The 27,739-nt window shown below is 36.3% G+C and overlaps 2 protein-coding genes across 3 annotated transcripts in view; one reads left to right on the top strand and one right to left on the bottom strand.

The window, feature by feature from the left end:
• mylk3 (myosin light chain kinase 3) overlaps positions 1-17,864 on the top strand; it is a 47,211-nt gene extending 29,347 nt beyond the window's left edge. For both annotated transcript variants that reach the window (XM_052149041.1, XM_052149034.1), the window contains exons 7-13: positions 2,226-2,335; positions 2,969-3,110; positions 3,565-3,635; positions 9,240-9,368; positions 12,063-12,215; positions 13,892-14,027; positions 14,156-17,864. In XM_052149041.1, coding sequence (XP_052005001.1) covers positions 2,226-2,335; positions 2,969-3,110; positions 3,565-3,635; positions 9,240-9,368; positions 12,063-12,215; positions 13,892-14,027; positions 14,156-14,233 — 819 coding nt within the window. In that variant the 3' untranslated portion in view covers positions 14,234-17,864. The remainder of the gene's footprint in view (positions 1-2,225; positions 2,336-2,968; positions 3,111-3,564; positions 3,636-9,239; positions 9,369-12,062; positions 12,216-13,891; positions 14,028-14,155) is intronic.
• On the bottom strand, positions 17,818-27,497 carry orc6 (origin recognition complex, subunit 6). The gene is given in 9 exon segments (XM_052143129.1): positions 17,818-17,867; positions 18,052-18,129; positions 18,435-18,481; positions 18,811-18,864; positions 18,866-18,892; positions 18,986-19,006; positions 19,008-19,141; positions 27,196-27,301; positions 27,389-27,497. Coding segments are annotated over 9 exon segments (582 nt in total). The 5' UTR covers positions 27,454-27,497.
• Positions 27,498-27,739: the final 242 nt, after the last annotated feature.

Here is a 27,739-nt window from a genome sequence, read left to right as displayed (position 1 = left end):
GCATTAGCTGTAACCATGAGCATCTTGATGACAGGTAGTTCTTGTACCCCACTTTCCTTTAAAAGTACAACTTGGGTTTTTCCAGTGCAAGTCACTGTTGCTGCTTTGTTAGTGAAGGCATTTCTGCATCGCTCAGCCAACTCTGGGGAAAGTTCAGCTAAATAAAATTCCTCTTGCTCTGCTGTTAGCACATTTACCTTCCTACTATCCTTTAGATACCTTTTCTCACTGCCATTCGTGGATTCTCTTCTTGGACAGAGAAAATAATGATGATAGGTGCATTTTCTTTTCTGCAGTCTCTATTTTTACACAAGAATGTGTCTCTGCAGTCGGTGTCACCCTCATGACGTCCAATACACTTTTTACATGCCCCAATCTTTCTCACAGCAGCTTTCATTTCAGCTAGCTTTAACTCCTTAAACTTCCAAGCTCCACACACAGCACACCCACCGTCAGTATCTTTCTTTGTGGTCCCTGTAGATGCATGCCTCTTTTCAAATCTATTTTCCGATTTATCTAGTCTTTCTACCTTGTCAGTGATTCTGAGCTGTTCGAGTTTATCAAGAACATCTTCCTGTTTCCTTAAAAATTTCAGCAGGAAGTCAAAGTGATTATCTGGAGTTACACCATTATCAGGGTCAATCATGAAGATAAGCCAGCCTCTTTTGACAAATTCAGGCAGTTTACTCTCAGTAGACCTCATTACGAGGGGTGTTGCACCAGTGTTCCCAAGATCTGTCAGGTCAGATAGAGCTTTCTCAACAGTTTGGATCAAGTCTATAACTTTTCTGGGTTGATTGCCTTTACAGCAGGAATTCTTTCCAGTTCTTCAATAATTTCCATGGCGATTGTTACCTTATCAATTTTCCAACACATCCTCAGCAGTGCTATAACATGACAGCCTCAGGTCCTTAACAATTCTGTCATCCAAGCTGTCCAGGAGCTGGATTTTCTTGACCTCTGCTGATCCAGTTGGTTCCCCTTGTTTTCTCTTTATTTAACAATTATGTAATTGTATTTTTTTTTTTTTTCAATTTTAAGTTTAGCTTAACAATGTTTATTAAGTTTTTTTCCTTGTGGGGATCGTTGGCTGGCCCCCACTATGTAGATTATTTCAGGTTTTGCTATTCTTGTGGGTACCATACCACTTACAAACTTAAAGAAATAGTTCACCCAAAAATGAAAATTCTCTCATCACTTACTCACCCTCATGCCATCCAGATGTGGAGGACTTTCTGTTTTCTGCAGAACACAAACAAAGATTATTTTTTTAATGTCTCAGCTCTGAGGGTTCATACAATGCAAGTGAATGGTGTCCAGAAATCTGAAGGTTCAAATAGCACATAAAGGCAGCATAAAAATAAGTCAAAAAAAATCTCCACTTTTTCAGATGTGAAAGTGAAATTGAAAATGGAGATTTATAGCAAAAAAGGACTTAAATATTGATCTGTTTCTCATCCACACTTATTATACCACTATTGGATTTAACCACTGGAGTCTTATTGATTACTTTTATGGTGCTTTTATCAGCTTTTTGGACCTTCAGATTTCTGACCATCATTCACTTGGATTGTGTGGACCAACAGAGCTTAAATATTTTAAAACTCTTCATTTGTGTCTAGAAGATCAAAGAAAGTCATACACTTCTGGGATGGTATGAGGGTGAGTAAGTGATGAGACATTTTTCATTTTTGTGTAAACTATCCCTTTAACTTCTCTGAGCTCCATTTCTGTAATATAACATTTTGAAATGCTGCTTTTCTAGTGACAGCACATAGGGGATATTGTGCCATTCTTGCTACATGCGCTATCTAGTGAAAAATATGCCAGAGAGAGAGAGAAAGATAGAGAGAGATCTTCATATGGTATAACTGAACACATTTCCTGGGTCAGTAGAGAAAATAGCAGATGGGAAGAGCCAGAATGAGTAGGGTAGATAGTTACATGGTTGGCTGTCAAGCCCCCATTTCTGAATCTGTTTAAACTGTTGTTTTTGCTGCCCTGTGCAATCATTGTAAATCCATTTCCAACTATTTAACTGTGTAATCTGAAATAGCCTCTCTCTGTTTTTCAAATGATCTCATTTAATGTTCCTGCCTTTATTCTTTAACGGCTTTAACAACAGCCTTTAAAATATTAAAATATAGGCTTTAGGTATGTCTTTGAAAAGGACTGCATTGTACATGATGATTTACTTGCTCTGGCATTGTTTCTTTTAATTCTAGGATGAAGTTAAGAATGAAATTGGAGTTATGAACCAGTTAAACCACGTGAATCTGATTCAGCTGTATGATGCCTTTGAGTCTCGGACTAACCTCACTCTCATTATGGAATAGTGAGTACACTACCAACTGAGAGAGACTTGACTTTGTATCAGTACCAGAAAGATTATTTTAAAATAAAATGCATTCATTTATCTAAAATAAACAAGTGTAGGAAATGACACAATTAGTGATTACTGTTCAAATGTCTTTTTTTCTGGCTGATTATGACACAGTGGCTTTGGACAGTATTCATCAGGCCTAATTTGCAAAGCAAATTTTCTCTTCTGGCCTGATCGTCACATTCTGTCGCAAGAACACAGAATTCCCACACATGCTACTTTACACTGCCATGATGGTGTGTCATCATCCTGTTCTGTCCACAGATTTAATTCACCATTTTTTGATGGTGTAGAATTGACAACAAAAGCATTCAAGTGAATGATTTAGAAACAGTTAGTAAATGTTTTTATAATATGTGACATAAGTAAAAATGAAAGAGTACATTTCAGTCAACACTGATTCTTTACTTATATACTGTATGTGAAGCGAACACTTACAAGGAAAGAATCCAAGAGAATACAGGCACCCACATGGCCCAACCCAATTAATGTCCTTATAAAAGTCCAAATAAACTGAACTAAAAAAAGAGGAGTTAATTTGTGATGGTTAATTTTAAAATATCTTCCCATGGTTTGTCATTTCAGTGTGGAGGGAGGTGAATTATTTGAACGAATTGTTGATGAGAATTACCAGCTGACGGAGCTGGATGCCATCGTGTTTACCAGGCAGATTTGTGAGGGGGTACAGTACCTTCACCAGCAGTACATTCTTCATTTAGATCTTAAGGTAAAACCCCACGCACTGCACTGAATGTTATAATGTGATACTGACGGGATTAGCAGTACATAGTGTAAGGTGTCTCCATGGAAAAAGCAACTAATGAATCACCCAAGGATGTCAACATTAGCAGCTGTATGCCATATATATTAATTAGCTTACTACCAAGAGACTTGTGTCTTGCTTTGCTGATAACATGTTGAGTAGCATATGATCATAATAAATGGATACGATGCAATAGTAACAACATACCAAATAGCTTTCATTGGTAGATCCATAGTCAAAAATCACTAGCCTGTCAACTATCCTTCATAATAAACAATAAACTCTGGATTGTGGATTCATTTTCAAATTCTTTTAAGTAGGACACTGTTATGCATGTTGTTATTATTATTTATGTGTGCATCAATCACATATTCATCATGCTCAAATATCTGTTTAATTTTTATTATCTGCAATTTAGCCAGAAAACATATTATGTGTGAACAGCACTGGGAATCAGATCAAGATCATTGACTTTGGACTCGCCAGAAAGTAAGTGAAAAAAACTCATTAAGTTCTATTTTAATTAAATGTATAGAAACAAATACTGACATCTTTTCATATTATTAAGGGTATGAAAGAAAGAGCTTTCAATTTTTCCTAGTCTGTGGTAATGTTGTCTCCTCTCAAGGTTTGGGAGAGTTACTTTTTAAAAGTATTTCACTACAGATTACAGATTACATGCTGAAAAATGTAATTTGTAACATATTTCATTAGATTACTCAAGATCATTAACATATTCTAAATACTTTGGATTACTTCTGCAGCAATGTTTTAAGAATTTTAGATATTTTTACAGGAAACAAATACATGAATTATTAAGAAAACAATTTTTGCCCTAATATCAAAGGTCTTACTAGAAAAAATAAATTATGTAAATTAACATAAATGTTCTTGATAAAAATTATGATCGTGTCTGGAAACATGTGATTGTAAAATGGCTATAAATAGCATTTTAGCTTAGCATAAAGATGACAATTTACACAAGGTTTATTTCTATTTCTTCTGCTCCAAACTTCAAACTCAATTCTCTGTCTGCTCGTATGAATGTAACACATCATCAGAAAGTGTTTCACTGCTGTTCAGATGCACTTTGGATCGCATCTTTTATATGTATAAATGTTTTCCATCTGAAAGGACTAAATATTAAATGAAACAAATGACAATAAAATGCAAATTAATCTCTTCAGTAATCAAAATACTTTTTGAATGTAACTTTATTCTGATTACCAATGATTTGTATACAGATAATAATATTTTGTATTTTTTAAATGTTATACCGTTACTCCCCAACCCTGTCCCCTCTTCCACACATAATGTACAATGAAAGAACGTGTTTTTAGCTGACATCTACCACATGTTGGCTTATTCACACCATTGACACAAGCTCTCTCTCAGTGCACATGGTCTCCATGACAACAGTCATGTCAAAAAAGTTGTTATTTCTCAGGATCTTGGTTCCCTTTGTGCCCTTTAAAAACATTTCAACCATCCAAAGTCATTACACAGTCATCAACATGTACAGTAACTGGTAGTCACATATGAAACTTGATTTAGCTAAGTTAAGGTAAGAGGCTTTATGTCTGAGTTTAAAGCACTGGTGTGGGATTTAGGGTTTATATTTACATTACTTATTCAGCAGACACTATTATCCAAAGTGCCTTACAAAGGAGGAATACTACAACAAGTGATTAATCCTAGGGAGTCAGTAAAGTGCTGCAATACAAAGTTCCAGAATTGCTCAGAATTGTATTAATATACAGGCTAGTACGAAGATGTAGGTGAGGCACTGTGGAACAACAACTAAAAAGAGAAAAGAAGAAATTTTTACTTTTTCTTTTTTATAAAGAGTAAGTGCATTTACAGTTGTTAGGCAAGTGCTATCAAGAGAGTTGTGTCTTTAGGCATTTGTTTTTTTTTTTTTTTTTTTAATGGTAAAGAGAGATTTTGCTGTTCTGATGGAGTAGGGAAGATCATTCTACCATCAAAGTACACTGAATGTGAAGGTTCGGAAAACTGATTTTGATCCGTGAGGCACCACTTACTAAATTTCTTTGACATTTCTGGAGTGAATGTACATTTTCAAAAGTGAGATAAGGTAGGAGGGTACAGATCCGGTGACTGTTTAGTATGCAAGCATCAGTGCCTTAAACTTGATGCAGTCAGGGCACTGGCAGCCAGTGGACTGAGATAAAGTGAGGTTTAACTGGCCATTTCAAAGGTTTTAGTGAGGTAAAGTGAGGTGTAACTGGCCATTTCAAAGGTTTTAGTGAGATAAAGTGAGGTGTAACTGGCCATTTCTAAGGTTTTAGTGAGATAAAGTGAAGTGTAACTGGCCATTTCTAAGGTTTTAGTGAGATAAATTGAGGTGTAACTGGCCATTTCTAAGGTTTTAGTGAGATAAAGTGAGGTTTAACTGGCCATTTCTAAGGTTTTAGTGAGATAAAGTGAGGTGTAACTGGCCATTTCTAAGGTTTTAGTGAGATAAAGTGAGGTTTAACTGGCCATTTCTAAAGTTTTAGTGAGATAAAGTGAGGTGTAACTGGCCATTTCTAAGGTTTTCGTGAGATAAAGTGAGGTGTAACTGGCCATTTCTAAGGTTTTAGTGAGATAAAGTGAGGTTTAACTGGCCATTTCTAAGGTTTTAGTGAGATAAAGTGAGGTGTAACTGGCCATTTCTAAGGTTTTAGTGAGATAAAGTGAGGTTTAACTGGCCATTTCTAAGGTTTCTGGGTGACGACCTAATGTGCCGATGCATTCTGAATCAGTTGCAGATCAGTTGACAGCTGGAGCATTGTAGCAGTCCAGGTTAGAGATAACAAGAGCCTGGATAAGGATTTGTGCAGTATGCACCAAGAGGAAGGGTGTGATTTTCATGATGCTGTAGAGCAAAATTATTATTTGCATAACTGGCATTATCTTTGACAAGCCTAGCTGAATAGGTTCAAATTTGGTAGTTAGAAAGGGTCTGTTTTTTCATATAGACTATTTTACAGACATAAATACCAAAATATACAGGTGAAACTCGAAAAATTAGAATATCGTGCAAAAGTTCATTAATTTCAGTAATTCAACTTAAAAGGTGAAACTAATATATTATATAGACTCATTACAAGCAAAGTAAGATATTTCAAGCCTTTATTTGATATAATTTTTATGATTATGGCTTACAGCTTATGAAAACCCCAAAAAGAATCTCAGAAAATTAGAATATTGTGAAAAGGTTCAGTATTGTAGGCTCAAAGTGTCACACTCTAATCAGCTAAACACCTGCAAAGGGTTCCTGAGCCTTTAAATGGTCTCTCAGTCTGGTTCAGTTGAATTCACAATCATGGGGAAGACTGCTGACCTGACAGTTGTGCAGAAAACCATCATTGACACCCTCCACAAGGAGGGAAAGCCTCAAAAGGTAATTGCAAAAGAAGTTGGATGTTCTCAAAGTGCTGTATCAAAGCACATTAATAGAAAGTTAAGTGGAAGGGAAAAGTGTGGAAGAAAAAGCTGCACAAGCAGCAGGGATGACCGTAGCCTGGAGAGGATTGTCAGGAAAAGGCCATTCAAATGTGTGGGGAGCTTCACAAGGAGTGGACTGAGGCTGGAGTTACTGCATCAAGAGCCACCACACACAGACGGGTCCTGGACATGGGCTTCAAATGTCAAGCGTCTTACCTGGGCTAAAGAAAAAAAGAACTGGTCTGTTGCTCAGTGGTCCAAAGTCCTCTTTTCTGATGAGAGCAAATTTTGCATCTCATTTGGAAACCAAGGTCCCAGAGTCTGGAGGAAGAATGGAGAGGCACACAATCCAAGATGCTTGAAGTCCAGTGTGAAGTTTCCACAGTCTGTGTTGGTTTGGGGAGCCATGTCATCGGCTGGTGTTGGTCCACTGTGCTTTATTAAGTCCAGAGTCAACGCAGCCGTCTACCGGGACATTTTAGAGCACTTCATGCTTCCTTCAGCAGACAAGCTTTATGGAGATGCTGACTTTATTTTCCAGCAGGACTTGGCACCTGCCCACACTGCCAAAAGTACCAAAACCTGGTTCAATGACCATGGTATTACTGTGCTTGATTGGCCAGCAAACTCGCTTGACCTGAACCCCATAGAGAATCTATGGGGCATTGCCAAGAGAAAGATGAGAGACATGAGACCAAACAATGCAGAAGAGCTGAAGGCCGCTATTGAAGCATCTTGGTCTTCCATAACACCTCAGCAGTGCCACAGGCTGATAGCATCCATGCCACGCCGCATTGAGGCAGTAATTAATGCAAAAGGGGCCCAAACCAAGTACCGAGTACATATGCATGATTATACTTTTCAGAGGGCCGACATTTCTGTATTTAAAATCCTTTTTTTTTTATTGATTTCATGTAATATTCTAATTTTCTGAGATTCTGAATTTGGGGTTTTCATAAGCTGTAAGCCATAATCATCAAAATGATATCAAATAAAGGCTTGAAATATCTTACTTTGCTTGTAATGAGTCTATATAATATATTAGTTTCACCTTTTAAGTTGAATTACTGAAAATAATGAACTTTTGCACGATATTCTAATTTTTCGAGTTTCACCTGTATTTATATAACCCAGAACTGCCAGAGCAAAATGACTAACATGTTATTTTTGAATCTAGCTAAAACATAACAAATCATATATATACAAAAACAATGAAGTGTCATTACGGATCCTTTAAATAAGACTTTGAGGCAACAACTTTTCTCAAAGGATGTTAAAAGTTTACCTGAAGTGGTGTATCTAGATGTGTACCATTATCTTGTTGACACTGAGTGCATCTACACGACTGAGCTGATTAAAGCGCATCGTAGTGCTTAAGTTATTTCTTCAACGAAAAGGTCTGGAATTTTTAATCTCTCCCACTATAATCAATGAAGCTGTTATCACTGCAAGTGCATGATTTGCAGCTTCATTTATAGTGCTGGTTAGATTACTTCTGAATTGCAATCTAGTACTGATTACAAATTACAAATTTTAAATTGCAATCAGTAATCTAAATTCTTAGGTAATGCAATTTGATTTCTTTTGAAATGATCAAATTCTTGCTTATTTGATCATATGTATTTGAGTATGATAGTCTAAACCATTTTAACATAATGCTTGTTTTAATGCATTAAAAAAAACTTAATGAATAAAAAAATTAGAATTAAATAATTTTTTTCATCCATTAACACCATGCCCTCAGAAATTTGTCTTTTACTGAGTAAATTAAAAAAGGCACTTAAAGCTTAAAGTGTTATTAAACAATTTTTTTTGTTTTGTTTTAGTTATATTTATGTTTTGTCCAAGATGGCAGAAAAAGATGGTGTAAATTGTTCTTATTAAGAAGGGAAAAAATTACATTTTCTTAAACTATTGTCTTCCAGGTTTTATTTTTTGTCCAGACTACCATCATCAATAAAGAGTGAAGGTCACTGGATATAGACATGTAGTATTTCACACCTTTACATCAGCAGTGTTTAGTTACTTGCATAATTATTTGGTATGAGAAGGCACGATCTAATCGTTGGAGTGGTGCATTTTTCTACAAATTCAAAATATATTTGCATGATGTAAAAAATACGAAGTTGCATGTTTTATCCCGTGATGCTGATAGACCTCTAGCACTCCATTAATGACAGACTCATAGCAACACATGTTTATATGGCACAGTGATAATTCAAATAATCTTCAAATGTATTTGCCAGGAGTTTGTTAGATATGCAATGTAAAGTTGAGAAAACATACCTCCAAATGCCTCTTTTGATTTGATGTGGAATCGTTTGCAATGGAAAGGATATTACGTTTTGAAAGGATTGATCTGGCTTGGATGCTTCTGTATCTTTCTCCAGAAGGTTGTGAAGAAAATAATCTACGTAAGGGATGGGAGGGGTGATGGGCAATACTGGTAGCTTTGCGAATGCAGTGTTTCTGGTAGAGATCATGGATTGTGGGGAGAGGTTCTGATGATGAGCACAGATGTCTTGATTATACGTTGCAGGGATCTGCGATCTGAGGCTTTGCAGTTTCCATACCATGTATTTATGCAGCTGGTCAGCACACTCTCTGTGGTGTCCCTGAAAAAATGATTTTCCCTTCTTCCAGGTATAGGCCCAGAGAAAAGCTGAAGGTCAACTTTGGGACCCCAGAGTTCCTGGCACCAGAAGTTGTCAACTATGACTTTGTGTCATTTCCTACAGATATGTGGAGCGTTGGTGTCATTACATACATGCTGTGAGTACACAACTAGAGCAATAAGGCAAGTGTGATCAAACGATAAGACTGTTGGGCACAAAGCGGGGCACATTTCTGTAAATGGTGTGATACCCTAATAGGTATATAGAAGCAATATACATACAGTAGCTCACACATCGCAAAAATGAGTCCCTAAATATTTATTTCATGATTTAAAAGATTAAAATACTTAAAACAAGCTACATTTATTTAGAAGCAACTCTGCATAAAACACATACCTGTATTTAGACTTAATATTTAGTCATTTATGGTTTTTTGACATCACATCGTCATGGCAACAAAGTTATAAAATTGGATATAACTTTATGCAGAAAAGGTTAGTGTAAATGTGTTCAATGGAAAGGAAGAGGCGAGAACCGGCTTGACAATATAAATAATATTTTAATGAAGAAATAAACCTAAAGACACAAACACACACATAGCACATTATTGTGGACAGTTGTTTGTACACATAATAATAATAATAATAATAATAATAATAATAATAATAATGTACACATAGTTACATTATTGTGGATTATTATGGACAGCTGCCCATAAACGTTCTTCTGCAGTCGGCCTTTATCCCTATTGGAGGCTTGATTAGCCTGATAAGAGACCAGGTGTGTAAAATCAGGATCCGGCAGACCTATGCCCTATCACACTAAAATCATGACATATTTTTTATTTCTTGTGGCTATACTTTTGAAATATTTTAACATTTACAGATTGGCCCCCATTCAGTTCCATTGTAAGTGCATCAAAATAAATGTGTTGCTTTTTTATTTTTAAGAAAAGGAGGGGCAATTCGAAATACATTTTTGTGGTAATCAACATTATAAAATAAATACGGTCTTTCCAGCTTAACTTGTATTGAACCCGTAATATTGCTTTAAGCTAAGTTGTGGAAAAAGTGATAAAAAAATCTGCCAGTGCAGGTAGAAAAAAGGTGCATCCCATACCGCACACTTCTGCGCTATTCTACGCCATTTTGAGTGCAAGTAGTGCGAGCAGTATGTTTATACTGAAAATGCATCAAAAAGAAGTGTAATTTAAGTACATGGATGATGCACTTTTTCACGCGGCTTGCTGTACATAGTGGAAGGGGCGGAGTTACCTGGCTGCTCTGATAAAACAATTGTAAGAAATGGAGAAATGTAGCACAGGTGAAACCTCAGTAGAGACAGCACCATACAAATGTAAGTTGAATGTTTTGTCATCACGCCACACTGTGTGAATATGTGTGTTGTTTGAGATACAAGTGTTGAACTGAGGTTGGCTGAGGCGCTTAAGTTAGCAGCAACACATCGCGTGCGTTTGAAATGTCACTTCCATCAGCTGTTAAAAGGCGAACGCTTCCTTGTAATAAAGAGTGTTAATTGTAACATTTGGGACAGTACAACACTTTGAAAATTCATACACTACATGGCTGAGTGCATAGTACATTTTGTAAGTGCATAATGTATAGTGTGTCGTTTGGGACACAGCTTAACACATTCTATGCCATGTCTTATGCCGTCTGCTTCTCAAGAAAATGTTGCTTTTTTTTAGGATTTTATCTACTGAAAAACATGACAAAAAGAATTTTTTTTTTCATTGCACATATACTGTGTAAATCAGTAATTTGTACTTTTTTTATCAACAATTTTTGGTATTGAAAAAGTTAGAAATATATTTATTATCAACGTTTCTCATTCACAACCTCGGATATATGTTTTTCACTGAGCTTGTCCCAATGCGTTTGGGATTGCATTTTATGTAAAGGATACTTGCAATGCTGCCTTAGAATTTGGCCAAAACAAGGGATCTTATTGGGAAACATAAATAAGTTGCCTATGATGTCCTAAAAATGCTGCCTGTACAGGAAGCTCACTAGGTTTTGAAACAGCACGAATATTTCTCAAATAATAGTAATGGCGTTATGCTGACTTGCAAAAGTTTATGACAAAAGTCATAAAACAGTCAACCATTCAAAAAGTATTTATTAATGTATTTATGTGCATATACATTCTTGATTTATGCCTTAAATGGAGAACAGTTCCTACTTTCTTCCTACACTAAATTGCATAGTGGACTTTGTGACTGTCATATCAGAGAGATCATAAGCAAAATGCAAATGTGATGCTCATTTAAAGGGCTCAGCAAAGAGCATTAAATAAAGCCCTGATTAAAGGGCTTCAGCCCCTTACAACACAGAAAGCATGCTACTAAGTCTTCTTTGGTGCAGTCAACACAACAACAACAACAACCAGTATGCACACACTGTGCCCAGAGATGGCCCCAGATGACCCACTGTGGTGACCGGACCTCAATGATTAAATCAATGCTAATTGCCTGACAGCTGTTGGTGTAGATTTAGGAGGGCTTGCCCATTTATAGAATGTGTTTCACCTACTTCACGCTTCGCTCAGAACAGAATGTCCCACACGATTCCAGGCTTCAAGTGCATTAATTCGGTTTCTGCTTTCTATTTAAAATACACACCATCACAAATGTGTAATTGTGTTAGCGATCATTTCTGCTGCCATGTTGCCCTCACTTTAACTGCTGTTATGGTTGCATATTCATGTACATTTACATATATTCAATTAGAAGATGCTTTTATCCAAAGTGACTAACAAATGTGGAACAATGCAAACACAAATGCTTAATCACGAAAAGCAGTCAATGTGATTTCTGTGATTTCTTTTTCAGTTTGAGTGGCCTTTCTCCATTCCTGGGTGACAACGACACAGAGACAATGAACAACATTCTGCATGCCCAGTGGTACTTTGACACAGAGGCATTTGAGAACGTGTCCGAGGAAGCCAAAGACTTTATCACCAGACTTCTTATACCTGCCAAATGGTATTCATCCACCCAACTAACCAATGCAACACCTTAGAATACAGATTATAAGCCATGCTTACTATTGCACATACATCAGTATCGCCTATTATTTCTCCAGCTTTCTGGCCACCTGTTTTATAGATGAAAGAGCCTCACTTTTCCATTCCATCTTTCAGTCATAGCCCTACATTGACCTGAACACATTCCCTTAATGCATCCTGATGTCAAAACTAAAACCTCTGAAAATGATGTGCTCTACACCAAAAATGGGACAAATGACATATATAATTGGCCTGTTACGTATTACATCCTGGGGCATTGCATTTAGAGCATTTGGCGGTCGCCCTCACATCACAACGCTTTTAGACAGATAACCTCTCCCACACAAAGGCTGGCCTGCTCAGCTGGCATGACATAATAGCAGGCTGACATAGTACGTGGCATGAGAGGGCACATTGTCTTTTGCTCACCATATTACCACTGTGTGCGCAGTAAACATGATGATTAATGATCCAGTGGGCTTTGACAAGGTGCATTTAAATGCAGCATGACACCCACCCTGGCCTTTATCTCTTCCCTGTAACTGTGGTGACAAAATGTAGTGTCACCCCTTCACATTCATGCTTTTAGCTGATATATACTAATTAATTATTGGGATGATGATGTATCATAATCAGCTGGATTACATATTCTTTCCTACTGGTGAAGATGCACACATGCATGCAGAACCCGTTGGTGACAGAAGAGGTGATTAGTGTCACCGCTTTGTCCATTTGTTGCATTTTACTTCTTTTAAAGAAATAGTTCACCCAAGAATGAAAATTCTCTCATTATTTACTCACCCTCATCCCACCCCAGATGTGTATGACTTTCTTTCTTCTGCTGAACACAAACAAAGATTTTTAGAAAATATTTCAGCTCTGTTTGTCCATACATTGCAAGTGAATGGTGGCCAGAAATTTGAAGCTCCAACAATCACATAAAGGAAACATAAAAGTAATTCTTAAGACTCTAGTTGTTGAATCTATGTCTTCAGAAGCGATATGATAGGTGTGGGTGAGAAACAGATCAAAAGTGAAGCCCTTTTTTTACCCTAAATCTCCACATTCACTTTCACTTCTGAAAGTCACATGTGGTGCCCGTTTAGTTTCACTTTCACAACTGAAGTGAATGTAAAAGTAGAGATTTATAGTAAAAAAAATATTGATCTGTTTCTCACCCACACTTATATCTCTTCTGAAGATTTAACCACTGGAGTCTTTTGGGTTACATTTATGTGCTTTGTGGAGCTCAAGTTCTGGCCATCATTCACTTGCATTGTACGGTCAAACAGAGTTAAAATATTCTTCTAAAAATCTTTGCTTATCAGCAGAATAAAGAAAGTCATGCACATCAGGGATGGTATTAGGGTGAGTAAATGATGAGAATTTTCATTTTTGGGTGAACTATCCCTTTAACTTCTCTCCTCAGTTATTTGAAAAGATTTGTTTTGTTTGCTTAGTTTTACCTTTTACCTGTATTACTAAACCCAATCAGCTTTCTGTAAAAGGGTTGAAAACAACCTTCCTAGATTATTACACAAAAGATATTGAACTTCGTACTGCACCTTTAAAAAATATTTAATGGACCTGTTTGTTCCCTTGAGGACAGGATGTTTTTAAAACCTTTGTTTGTGTGTGTGGTCTTCATGGCAGTAGCCGTCTGAGTGCATCAGGGTGTATGAAGCATAGCTGGTTGAATAACCTGGAGGACAAGGCAAAAATGTACAAAGTTCGCCTAAAGTCTCAACTGAGTCTGCAGCGTTACCTCACCGCTCACCGTCAGTGGAAGGTATGGAATCTGAAATCAGTGCATGAGTTTGATTCTAAATGTAATTATGACATATGGTGTTCTAAGACTCTGCTGCATGCCAGCATAATAAGTGATCATACACTTATGGTAACTGTTTGTTTTTTCAGAAACACTTCTATGCAGTTGCAGCCGCTAACAGGTTGAAGAGATTTCAGAAGAACAGATCAGTCAGTACGCCAAATTAGCTATTAACCTAGAGGGTAATGTCAGTAGCAAATACATCACACATTGGGAAAGCATCCTGTTATTTATCAGTTTCTGATGTAAAGAATTTGTATAAAGCGTTTTATCTCGCCTTGTTTGTAGTCAGTTTCCTTTTTTGCTTTTTTAAGTATCTCGTTTAAAAATGTCACATTTCTTAATTTACCTTGTTTGGAACACCATTGCATTTAATTTACACTTCGTTATCATGCTTTCACACCAAGAGTGTAGAGCATGGATTACAGGGTTTGCTTTTGAATCACATGAAAAAGATTTTGTCCCTTCTGTGAAGGTTTTTCTTGGGCTCTACTGCCTTGTCCTAGTACAAACCCTAGCAAAAAAATGTTTACTTCATAGCAAATAAACAAATCACAGATATGACACAAAAAATTGTTAAATAGCTGAAAATGAAATTGCTTTGTGAAACATTCCTCAAACTAATTAAATTACATTATTTTAATTAATTGCATATTTGTTAGTAGAGGAAAAAATTATGGAATCATCATAAAAAAAAAATCACAATTAGAAATGTGTTGCTCCTCCTCTGGCTTTTATGACAGCCTGAATTATTTGAGGCATGGACTTCAACACAATATTCTCCATCAAGCTGGTTCCAACTTTCTCAAGTAGCGGTTGACAGATCAGCTTTACATGAAGTCTTGTCATGAACCAATTTTTTCAATTTCCACCATACATTTTAAATCGGATTTCCTGAAGAAAAGCTTTAACACTCTTTGCTCTGTGGCAAGATGCATTATCATCCTGAAAAATGACTTCTAACTTATTTTCTATCGATGAAATGAGAAAAGTGTCCAAAAGTTCAATGTACACCGTGCATTGTCTGTTGAGGTAGTGATTGCCATCTCCCATGGTCCTTTACCTGATATGCAACCCCATATCATAAATGACTGGGGAAATTTGATTTGTTTTTTCAAGCATCTTTATTATTAGAACGGTACCAGACAAAAGTTCCAGCATCATCGCCTTGGCCAGTGCAGATTCGTGATTCATAGCTGAATATCACTTTCACCCAATCATCCACACTCCATGATTGCTTCTCTTTAGCCAACTGTTGCCTTGTTTTCTTCCATTCAGGTGTTAGTGCTGTTTTTTGTTTGGCTTTTCTTTATGTAAATCCCATTTCATTCAGCCGATTTCTTACAATTCTGTCACAAACACTGACTTCTGTTTCCACCCATTTGTTTTTAAATTTGTTTTGTTGAACATTTTCTATTTTCACGGCATATTGCTTTGAGTTTTCTATCCTGATGCTTTGACGTCTTCCTTGATCTACCCGTATGTTTTCCTTTTATAACCTCCCGATTTTGTTTATACTCTATATTATATGCACACTCCATATTATATTTCCTATATATATATATTTCCATATTTAATTTTCCATTTTTACCTTCTACTTGATCTGGGAAAAAAATATGCCATTAATTAAAAACAATGCAATTTCATTTGTTTGAGGAATGTTACATGAAGCCAGATGTTCGGCTATTAAACAAACTAACATTGTGTCATATCTGTGATTTTTATTTGCTACGAAGTAAAAAAAGCTGGGTGAACATCTTAATTTTTGCCAGGGGTTGTTTTTGAAAGAACATTTTCTTTCATATTGTTTGAAAGTATTTTTTATTAGTAAAAACTTAGAAGCAGGATTTTATATAGAGACACAGCGGACATCCAACATTGCTAACCTTTATTGAGCATTTAGTTAACAGGAAAACTCAAATCAAAAACTCAATAGGAGATTGACTAGCATGATATATCATTTTCTTTTTTCCAAATTCTCATTTAAAACAATTTCACTGCTTGTTCTGGGATTTTTTTGTAATATTAATACTGTGACAAAGAATTCATTGCATTGATCTTCATTTGCATTTCGTAGCATAAATGACAAGATGTAAACATTCATATGGTGAGAGCATAAATCACAAATATATGCACATATGGTTCTGCTGTTGGCATGGTAACTGGCATATAAGGGCACAGACATTAGGACTCTTTATAGGGCAGTTCTGTTTGGCTATTTCTCTGTTAGAGATTGTTTGTAGAGTGTGCTTGTACAAAAACCTTTTTCAATTGCAATATTGATGGTCACAAACATCTGTACTTTGCTTCTGTTGTAAATGCATGCATGTATGTTTTTGAAGACATTTATAAATGTGCCCGAACACAATAGTAATACAATAAAATTTTGTCATGACTACATAAACACTCATGAGACATGTCTTACTGAAACAAATGGATAACACATCAGAAGCTCTTGAATACTTGACATCAATACACTAACATTTTTGTTAAGGTGATTCAAACCCACGTCACAAAAACTGTTAAATTAAGTCACATTGTCACTAGACATAATTATCTAATCATGATGCATTAAACAGATGACTGATTTAACACAAGTTCAAAGTTCATTCACACGTACTGTATACCAACCCCACAACTAAATGAACAATTATAAAATCCTGCCATTACAAGACATTTAAGTTAGGGACTCAAAATGGTATGGTAATGAACTGATTCATTAAATCTGTCACTTCACTGGCAAAAAGTAATAAAGTGACCAAAGTGCTTTTAAAATGTCCATATTTCAATGGAAGTGAATTTAAAAAAAAGAAGCTAAAAGGGGGCAGACGACTAGTCTTGGTAACAACATATCAAATCCTCCCACAAGTAGGGTCCAGCCGACATAATACAGAAGCATAATTAAATAAAATGGAGACATCATAACAGAGTTTATGAATCTACAGCCTTTGCTTTTAGTGCATTTTCAAGGATTTTTCTTTTCCACTTCATAATTTTGTGTCTTCTCAATACACAGTTCCTTAGGGGGTAGAAAATTATCTTTGTCATTGAATATGACAGATATGATAGAGTGTGGTGGTGGCGGCGTAGTGGGCTAAAGCACTATACTGTTAAGCAGAAGGTTGTTGGTTCGACCCCCACAGCCACCACCATTGTGTCCTTGAGCAAGGTACTTAACTCCACAGGGGATTGTCCCTGTAATAAGGGCTCTGTAAGTCGCTTTCGATAAAAGCATCTGCTAAATGCATATGCTTTGTCCCTTATTAGATTAAACAGCTAGAAGTAGGGCTGCACGATATGTAGGAAAAATGCGATAAGTTGTTGGAAAACGTGATACGATAATCCTATCATGACATCATCGGAGCATTCGGAACATCAGAACCCCCACCGCCCAAATAAACTGAAGTACATTTTACAAGCCCTTGTAAAATGCATATGTACATTTGCGATATTTCAATAAATTTGATGTATCCTGCAGCCCTAATTAGAAGTATTACTTATGTTAGTATTTGGAGGAAATGTTCATTCCTACAGCTTGGAGACAGACTAAAGGATAGTTCACCCAAAAATTATACCATAAATTTACTCACCCTCATGTCCTTTCAAATCTATATAACTTTCTTCCGTGGAACTTAATAGGAGATGTAAGGCAGAATGTTTAGCTTCAGTCACCATGCACCTTCATTGTATGGAATAATGATGAAGGCCAACAAACGTAACATCTCCTTTAGTGTTTTACAGAAGAGAGATGTCATGTTGATGACAATGATGATACAATTTTTATATTTGGGGAAACTATTCCTATAAGAACAGAAAAGCTTACAATGAGATTAAATTCTTAAGAACTTGCATTGTTTAGAAGTACATTGATATAAAATTATAGTTACATATATTCATCTACTGTAGCAAGTAATTGTAGCTAGAAGTAGAAGATATAATTTACCATTATTGTTTTGTATTTTTTGTAAGTAGTTTTTTGTCTTACCATCGTCTTCCATTTCAGTAAGAGTCTTCAGCCTCTTTTGAGCTTTTTTGATTGGATCCTCCATAGAGGATGCCTCATCTGAAGGGAGACGGAGAGATTCAAGAAAATTAATCTGCTTGAGCAGAAAAACCTGCTGGTCTTTGATGTTCAACTAAACACAAAATATACATTGTCTAATTGTGATATGTCTGTATCCATGGTAACCAGTGAAAACTCTCTCTTTGAAGTAAAGTTTTTCTTCTTCAATTACAACATCTTTGTTAAACTTCAAAGTCTGTCCAAGACCAAAACTTCCCACACTTAATGCTTTTATGCCTTTATTCATGTTAATGAAGCAAACTGTCATATTCAAAAAAGTTCTTGTTTGAAGGATTTATACTCACGGCAGATCTGCGGTCCAAATTTTCTGTCAGTTCTGATTTTCATGCACCTTCAAACAGAAGGACATAACCTATTTTTAGTTGATAACTGTAAACCAGGTGCTGTTTTATTAGAGGATCCTGTGGCTTGTTGGCATGCTTAAAATCATTCGGACACATCTGGGGGCCCAAGCTGTTTATTTTTGTATATTGAATTTGGTTGGTCAACAGCTGCGAGTCTCACAGTGTAGAAATCTGCTTAAATCACACAAGAAAAACTGATTTAGTCCCTTTTCTTATTTGCATATAGCCAGTCATACACCATCACTATTTCCTTGTGCACGCATTACTTGTTCATGTGTTATTACAGCAGAAATCTGAGCTTAAAAAAAACACTTACTTGAACGCTGTATATAGGGCGGCTGTGGTAAAGAGAGGTTTTGATAAATCAAGTTTGAGCTGCAGGTAAGCGGTCCTCATACCTTAAATAAATACATAGGTTTACATCATGATATTCCTTTTCAGCACGTATTCAAGGTTATTACACTGTCATGATGCAAAGACATGCAACTCACTGCTGAAGGATCAGAGAAGCCGGATTCCAAACAGCCATAGTGCACTGCAAGATCTCTGAGACCCAGGTTCGACTGCGGGCCCAGCATGCACTCCATAGCTTTCAAATTACTCTGGTAAACCTTAGAACTCAGTCCAGATAGTTCTATGGGATACTCCTATTCAGAAGACATTTTTAATAATAAAAGTACATCCCATAATCACAATAAGTTTATAATTGTACACACATAAGGTGTATACACTTACATGACACATTTGCAATACTGTAATTATTCATGTGTAACATATTGCACACACACACACACACACACACACACACACACACACACACACACACACACACACATATATATAAAAAAAACACAAGTCGATCACATTTGAGCAAATGGTTCTGTCAGTACGTTCAGATGGACACCAGAATAGCGGGTTATTGTGAGAATGTTGCTTACTGTGCAAAAGCCGGGTTCCTGTCTAAATATACTGGATCATACACTTTGCTTTCGTAATCTCCGCAACGTAATCTCCGCAGTGCTTCTGTAAACAACAATGGCATCCGAGATAGACTTTGCTAGCTGAGGTAAGAGACATCCCATCATTTAAACTGGTGTGTATAAATGAGTAATTTACTCAGCACGTGAGAAAAACATGATAGAATATAAACATAACTACTATATGTACTATAGGTGATGCAACCTTTATGACTACAAAAAAAATATTTTACGACATCTCTCATTAATTACCTTCATTTAAATAGTTTGAGCTTAAATATTCGAATAGCAAATTATTGATGAATGCCCATCCATACATATACAGTTGAAGATAGAAGTTTACATACACCTTAGCCAAATACATTTAACCTGTTAACCTGCACCCCCACTCAGGGGCTCACAGCTGAAAATGACATACCTGAATTAAAATAAATATAGCTCCTGAGAACAGTGTACCACAGGCACAATTAAGGTCTCTTTGGAAAGAAGACACTTGGCACTCTACTAACAATAAATCAGAGTTGATAATGCTCAAACAAATAAAAAGTTATAAAAGTTGAAGTGCCTCATAAATAATGTGAACTTCAAAAAATGTTTTATTATTTCATGTACAAATATATAAAAATAGACCTGGAGGAATCCAATTAGGTAAAGGATTGAAAGCCACAAGTCTCATCAGTTTATATTTCAAATTTGAGGAAGATATAATGAAAAATGGGGTTCCTGCAAGCTTTTTTCCAAGACTATGTCAGTTCCCTTTCTCCCTCCCCTGCCCGAGGCACATCCCCAGAAATGACATCCCCAAACTAAAATAATTGTAGTTACTGAACAATTTGCTCTACATGCACAATTTAGACATATTTAAAAAGAAGACACTTTGGAGTTTATTACCCAAATGTAAAAGTTGAAAAAACTTACACCGAAAAACATTTATAGAATTTAAAGTGTCTTGAAGATAATTTGTACTGCAAGTAACATTGCATTATTTTATGAAAAAATAAATGAAAACAAACCTGGAGGAATCCAGTTAGGTAATTGATTGAAAGCCACAAGTCTCATCAGTTTATATTTCACATTTGAGGAAGATATTATGAAAAATGAGATTTCTGCAATATTTTTCCAAGACTATGTCCAGGTACCAAGAAGCCTCCTTGGATACCTCAAAAAGCAACCTAATGACCAAATGTTATGAAGGGTACTGCAAGCTATTTTAGTCATCATATACACTGTTCCATGCTTTTTCAGTTATAAAATAATCCACACAGCTGTTGCATGGGAAAGAATGGAAAGATAATTAGCACCGCATGTCAAGTAAATAATTCTGTATAGTTTTTATGTGGCTGGCCATTCAATCAACAATCAAACTGATGGGCAGTCGTTTAGACAGCATTCATACTAAAGGTCGTCCATACAATCAAACTGATGGGCAGTCGTTTAGACAGCATTCATACTAAAGGTCGTCCATACAATCAAACTGATGGGCAGTCGTTTAGACAGCATTCATACTAAAGGTCGTCCATACAATCAAACTGATGGGCAGTCGTTTAGACAGCATTCATACTAAAGGTCGTCCATACAATCAAACTGATGGGCAGTCGTTTAGACACGTATAATGTGTGCATGTTACATAGCAACTCACCGATGTAAAATTGGACCATCTTTTCCGTCCTCAAGCATATCACCCTCGACGCTGTCTTCACTCTCCTCAATTTCGTCATCGCTGCTTCGAGTGATCGCAAATAAAACATCTTCAGCAGAAAAAACTTCTTTTGACGATCCATTTGATGAGATAATCCGTCCAGTAAGTAAGACGCGAAAACAGATGTTGACTGGGGAACCGTCTTTTTACTATGGCTTGTTTGTTGTCAAATGACGGGGTGTGGTCACAGCCTACGTCGCAGGTTAGCTCCTCAATAGAGAGTGGCTGATTCAAATAAATAAAAAACATCTTGTTCGCGAGGAATTTAGACTTCCGGGTATCGTTGGAATCGTGCACTGCTTGGCTACATTTTCTATCAGTCATATAATTTCAATTCTTTCATTGGCTTTCGTTGTAAAGACAAAATAATAGGATCAGCATATCATGACATCAAAAAAACTGACCGCAGTGTTTGGATATTTTGACCTATATATTGCCTATCTTTGTATTTGTGTGTGTGTGTGCGGTCTTAATTTGTTCATTACACTCTAAGCAACACACCCATATAACGTTCGGCTACCGGAGTCTGTTTTTATGCATAATTTTATTGCATAACCGACAAGTATGATACTTCACCCTGAAGAAACTTCGATGTAAACAAAGGAATAACCATCGATGTTACAACGTTATTGTTTCTTTGGACTAAAAATGCTCTATGGGATGTTATTCAGTGGACCCTCACCTTTCCATTCAATCTGGAACTTTTAGCAGTGGATGCGTGTGTGGCTCGTTATTACGACACTACTGGTATGTACTCCGTTTTTGATTACGTGTGTTTTGATCTGTACTGCTTACATAAATGCAAGAAATACATTCGTTATAAGCTTTTCATCGAAAAACAGAGCTCTATCATCGATGCTTGAGGCTTACACCTTTAAAATGATATATAGTTTGCCAAGATTAATGATGTTCTTTCACGTTAAATCTATTCATAAACATTAAACTTGTGGGGGGAAAAAACTCTTCCGTGCGCTGGCGCTCTGGCAAAGGTTAACAGGTTAAACAAAGTTTTTCACAATTCCCTGACATTTAATCGTAGAAAACATTCCCTGTCTTCGGTCAGTTAGAATCAAAGCTTTATTTTAAGAATGTGAAATGTCAGAATAATAGTAGAGAGAATGATTTATTTAAGCTTTTATTTATTTCATCACATTCCTAGTGGGTCAGAAGTTTACATACACTTTGTTAGTATTTAGTAGCATTGCCTTTACATTGATTAACTTGGGTCAAATGTTTTGGGTAGCCTTCCACAAGCTTCTCACAATACGTTTTTTTGGCCCATTCCTCCAGACAGAACTGGTGTGACTGAGTCAGGTTTGTAGGACTCCTTGTTTGCACATGTTTTTTCAGTTCTGCCCACAAATCAGATTGAGGTCAGGGCTTTGTTTGATCGCCACTCCAGTACCTTGACTTTGTTGTCCTTAAGCCATTTTTCCACAAATTTGGAGGTATGCTTGTGGTCATTCTCCATTTTGAAGACCCATTTGTGATCGAGCTTGTCTTGGCTGATGTCTTGAGAAGTTCCTTCAATATATACACATAATTTTCCTTCCTCATGATGCCATCTATTTTGTGAAGTGCACCAGTCCCTCCTGCAGCAGAACATCCCCACAACATGATGTTGCCACCCCCATGCTTCTCGGTTGGGATGGTGTTCTTCGGCGTGCAAGACTCACCCTTTTCCCTCCAAACATAACAATGGTCATTATGGCCAAACAGTAAAATTTTTGTTTCATCAGACCAGAGGACATTTCTCCAAAAAGATCTTTGTCCCCACTTGCAAACTGTAGTCTGACTTTTTTTTATGGCGGTTTTGGAGAAAGCAAACAACAGAATGCATCACCTTCCTGAGCGGTATGATGGTTGCGTGGTCCCATGGTGTTTATACTTCCATACAATTGTTTGTACAGATGAATGTGGTTCCTTCAGGCATTTGGAAATTGCTCCCAAGGATGAATCAGACTTGTGGAGGTCCACAATTGTTTTCTGAGGTCTTGGCTGATTTGTTTGATTATCTCATGGTTTCAAGAAGAGGCACTGAGTTTGAAGGTTGGCCTTAAAATACATCTACATGTACACCTCCAAATAACTCCAATTAGCCTATCAGAAGCTAATTGGATAATTGCCTAAAGGCTTGACATAATTCTGGAATTTTAAAGGTACAGTTAACTTGATGTAAAATGTAAAATTCTGACCCACTGGAATTGTGATAGTCAATTAAAAGTGAAACAATCTTTCTGTAATCAATTGTTGGAAAAATTATATGAAAAATATATATATATATATATTAGTGTATATATGTGCACATGTATGTGTATATACATACATGCATGCATGCATGCATGCATACACACACGTATGTGAACCCTTTGTAATTAGCTGGTTTTCAGCATCAATTGGTGATAAAATGTGATATCTTCATCAGTCACAAGTATTAACAAACAACAATCTGCTTACGCCAAAACCACAATTATAATAGTTGATGTCTTTATGAACACATCCCATTAAACATTCACAGTGCTGTAGAAAACAAACCATAGGCTAATGATGTCAACAAAAGCTAATTGGAGTCAGGAGTTGGAAAACCTGTTCTCCAATTACTCCAATGATATGAGATTGGAGATTTACTCCAATGATATGAGATTGGAGATGTGGGTTAGACCTTCTTTGAGTTATAATAAGCACTCAAACATTGAGTTTGCTATTAACAAGAAGCACCTGCTGACGTTGGGGGGGAAAAAAAAAGATCTCATAAATAATGATGGGCATTAATCAATTTGGTATTCCAATATTTAAGCTCGAAAAAACTAATATTCGGATATTCTATTATTTAAATGAAGGTAATTAATGAGAGAGACTTTGTAAAATATTTTTTTTTGTCATAAAGATTGCATCACCATTAAAAAAAAAAAACAAGCATCTAATTATAATCAAAACAAGCTAATCTCATGTCCAGTGTTTTGTTTTTTATATTTACAGGACGCAAATAAACACTCGGCATATAATAGTTATCATGTTTATATTGTATCTCACATCATGTTTTTGTTGAGAAAAACAAGCATATCCATGTGCTCAGCAACTCAGCTAGCAAAGTCTTCTAACAGTTCTCGGATGCCATGTTTGTTGTTTACAGAAGAGTCTGAACGACTGACAGAACCATTTGCTCAACCAATGTGATCAACTTGTGTCCACACTCAACTTGCTTACATTTCTGTCCATAAGTCTACTATCCAGTAAATATTAAACATGCAGGACACCATGAAGGAAGCTGCTTTCAAACAAAAAAAAATTGCAGTTTTAGTGGTTTGATTGAGTGAACCACACTTTTGTATCCAGTTTCCTTTTCAAAAGAGTTTATAGAAAGTACATGTTACATCCAGCTTAAATGTCCCTGATTGTTTGGACAATCTTATTTTCATGAAAATGTGTATGTTCTTATTTACTGTTCTATTTTATTTAGGTGTAATATTGAGAAGATATTATTGAATTTTGTAAAAATATTTTAATTTGAAAACACTGCATTTATAGTTGTTGTTGTTGCTAGTTTGTATGTTTGAGTTGTAAAATACACATTTCAGCATTATCAGTAATCTATTTGTGCATTTTCCTTGATAACCAAGCAAGTTGACTCATGATACTATTTGTTTATTTTATCGCGAAATCGCATATCGCAATATTACTTTTTTCCCAAATCGTGCATTCCTAATTAAACACACACACACACACACACACAGTATTCAGAAAATATTCCAACTCCTTCCTTTTGTTGCAGCCTTATGCTAAAATATTTTTCACATCAGTCTATACTCCATATCCCATAATAACAACACAAATAATTTTACAAATCTATATCTAATATAAGAAATATCATACTGACGCAAGTATTCAGACCCTTAACTCTGTACTTAGTTGAAGTACCTTTGGCATTGATTACAGCCTCAAGTATTTTTGGGTATGATGCGACAATCTTTGCACAACTTGATCGAAGGACTTTCTTCCATTTGTCTCTGCAGATCCTCTCAAGCTCTGTCAGGTGTGATGGGGACTGTCAGTGAACAGCCATTTTCAGATCTCTCCAGAGATGTTTGATTGGGTTCAAGTCCAGGCTCTGGCTGGGCCATTCACATAGTTGTCCCATAGCCACTTGCATTGTCTTGGCTGTGTGCATAGGGTCATTGTCCTTTCTGAAAAACACACCCACAACATGATGCTAACACCACCATTGCTTCACCGTTGGGATGATATTGAACTGGTGATGGGCGGTGCCTGGTTTCCTCCAGACATGATGCTTGGAATTGAGGCCAAACAGTTCAATCTTCAATTCCTCAGACTGTGAGAAACAAGTGATGCGAAGAGCAAAAGGAACATAATGGAACAGATTTATTATCGTGCTTTAGAAGCAGACAACAGGAGATTCAATATCTGTACTGCCAAAGTAGTGAAAAAGGTCAGAAGCAAGAAGACAGAAAGACCAACAAAGGCAAGACACTAGAGTAATAATCTGTATGGCATTCACAAGGTGGAATGCTTTGATGACGGAGAAAAACACGAGTAGTGATGAGCGAGTAGTCTTTTTTGTTGGACAGTGAGATGCAAATAATTGTTTAGACCACTGTCTAAAATAGTATCTGTGGAATTTACAGAAAACTGTTTTCAGTGGTGTTTATAAACGCAACATGTCATTTTATTTTCTTTATCACAGCTGTAGTAAGGCCCCCCCCCCCCCATCTACCTCCACCTCTATGAATGTCTTCATTCGTTTAGTAGCTTGACACAGTGATTGTTGTGGATTTGATGTAAAGCATGACTTTGGTTGCTTGGAAACAACATGAGCACATTTAAATACAGTATTCATGAACACGCTAAATTTGATAAATATAATTTTTTTTTTCATGCTAAGCAGTTCTTTGTCTGATAAGAATGCTGCATGTCAAAGCGTCGGCATACAGTCAAAAATTCACGTGTGATCACGTTTATTTCAAGCTAAGCGATACAAAAGTGTGGTTCACTCAATCAAACCACTAAATAAAGGTGATAAATGTCTTAAAAAATAATGTGAAATGTAGACGGTCTCCAAAGATTGTTGATATGAGGGACAATAATGATTTGTTCTTAACAGTTGAAGCATGTTCGCTTGATTTCTGATGTTTGTTTTTAGGCAAATCAATTATATTGTAGTAGTAATAAATAACTTTAAAAATTACTTCGAACTACGACATTTTACAGATGCAAATGATATTCCAGAGCTGGCGGGACAGCAGAGACATTAATGCTTATCCACATTGATAGATGGCAGTACAGCGTCCAACACAACTACCATATCAGTACTTAAAAGTACACGAAGAAGAGCAATGCTAATGCTAGCTAGAGAACTACTGAATGTCCCTTTAAGGATTATGGAGGCCACTGTGCTCTTGAGAACCTTCAATACAGCCGACATTGTTTGTAGCCTTCCCCAGATCTGTGCCTCGACACAATCCTGTCTCTGAGCGCTACAGGCAGTTCCTTTGACCTCATGGCTTGGTTTTTGCTCTGATATGCAGTGAGATCTTATATAGACAGGTGTGTGCCTTTCCAAATCATGTCCAATCAATTGAATTTGTCACAGGTGAACTCCAATCAAAGTATAGAAACATCTCAAAGATGATCCAGAGAAATGGGATGCACCTGAGCTAAATTTCAAGCGTCATAGCAAAGGGTCTGAATACTTATATCAAAGTGATTTTTCACATTTCTTTTTGATAAATTTGCAAAGTTATCCAAAATCTTTTTTGCTTTGTCATTATGGTGGTATTGAGTATAGATTCATGTGATTTAAAAAAAAAAAAACTGCATTTTAACATAAGGCTGCAACATAAAATGTGAAATAAAGGTGTCTGAATGCACTGCATGTACTCGCACACACTTAAATACATGTAAAGTGTGTGTGTACATACACACACAATATACGTGTGTGTGTGTTTATTAATTTGTTAGATAAATAGAATGATATAATGACACATTTCAAATATATATGAAAAAATACCTTGTCTAAAGAAAATGTCATTGTTGTCGCTGCCTTGCTGGTGGCTGTCACAGAGCCCAGTCCAACACACTTCACTTGGGATAATCGCATGTACTCCTCGACTTGGCTGAAAATAAATATTCAGAGACATCAGTTCTGTTGTTCAGCCATGTCGAAACTGGCTATGATCTCGAAACTATTTGAAAACACTCACCTCAATATTTTAATCGATGCTATCACAATCTTCGACGCAAGCTTGCGAAATAACTCTTTATCCATTTGTAAAGCGGTTCCATTCCTCGTTCAACCTGCTACACACTGACAAGTGTCACACCCGAAATAAACGTCCCGCCCTGTGATTGGTGGAGCTAAAAATGGGCGTAAATACGGCAAAAAATATACGTAAACATTTATCAAATTCTGACAAAATATATATTTATTAAAATCATGGAATTATAGAAGTACTAAAATAGTTCGATGGAATTATAAATTATTAAAATATTCAGTGCAATAAAAAGTGGTTCAGGAGAAGAGAAAATTGATAAATGGATGTTTCTTAATAAAT

The sequence above is a fragment of the Xyrauchen texanus genome, chromosome 2 (assembly GCF_025860055.1).
Source record: "Xyrauchen texanus isolate HMW12.3.18 chromosome 2, RBS_HiC_50CHRs, whole genome shotgun sequence".
Taxonomy (NCBI): domain Eukaryota; kingdom Metazoa; phylum Chordata; class Actinopteri; order Cypriniformes; family Catostomidae; genus Xyrauchen; species Xyrauchen texanus.
This window is presented reverse-complemented; position numbering and strand designations above follow the sequence as displayed.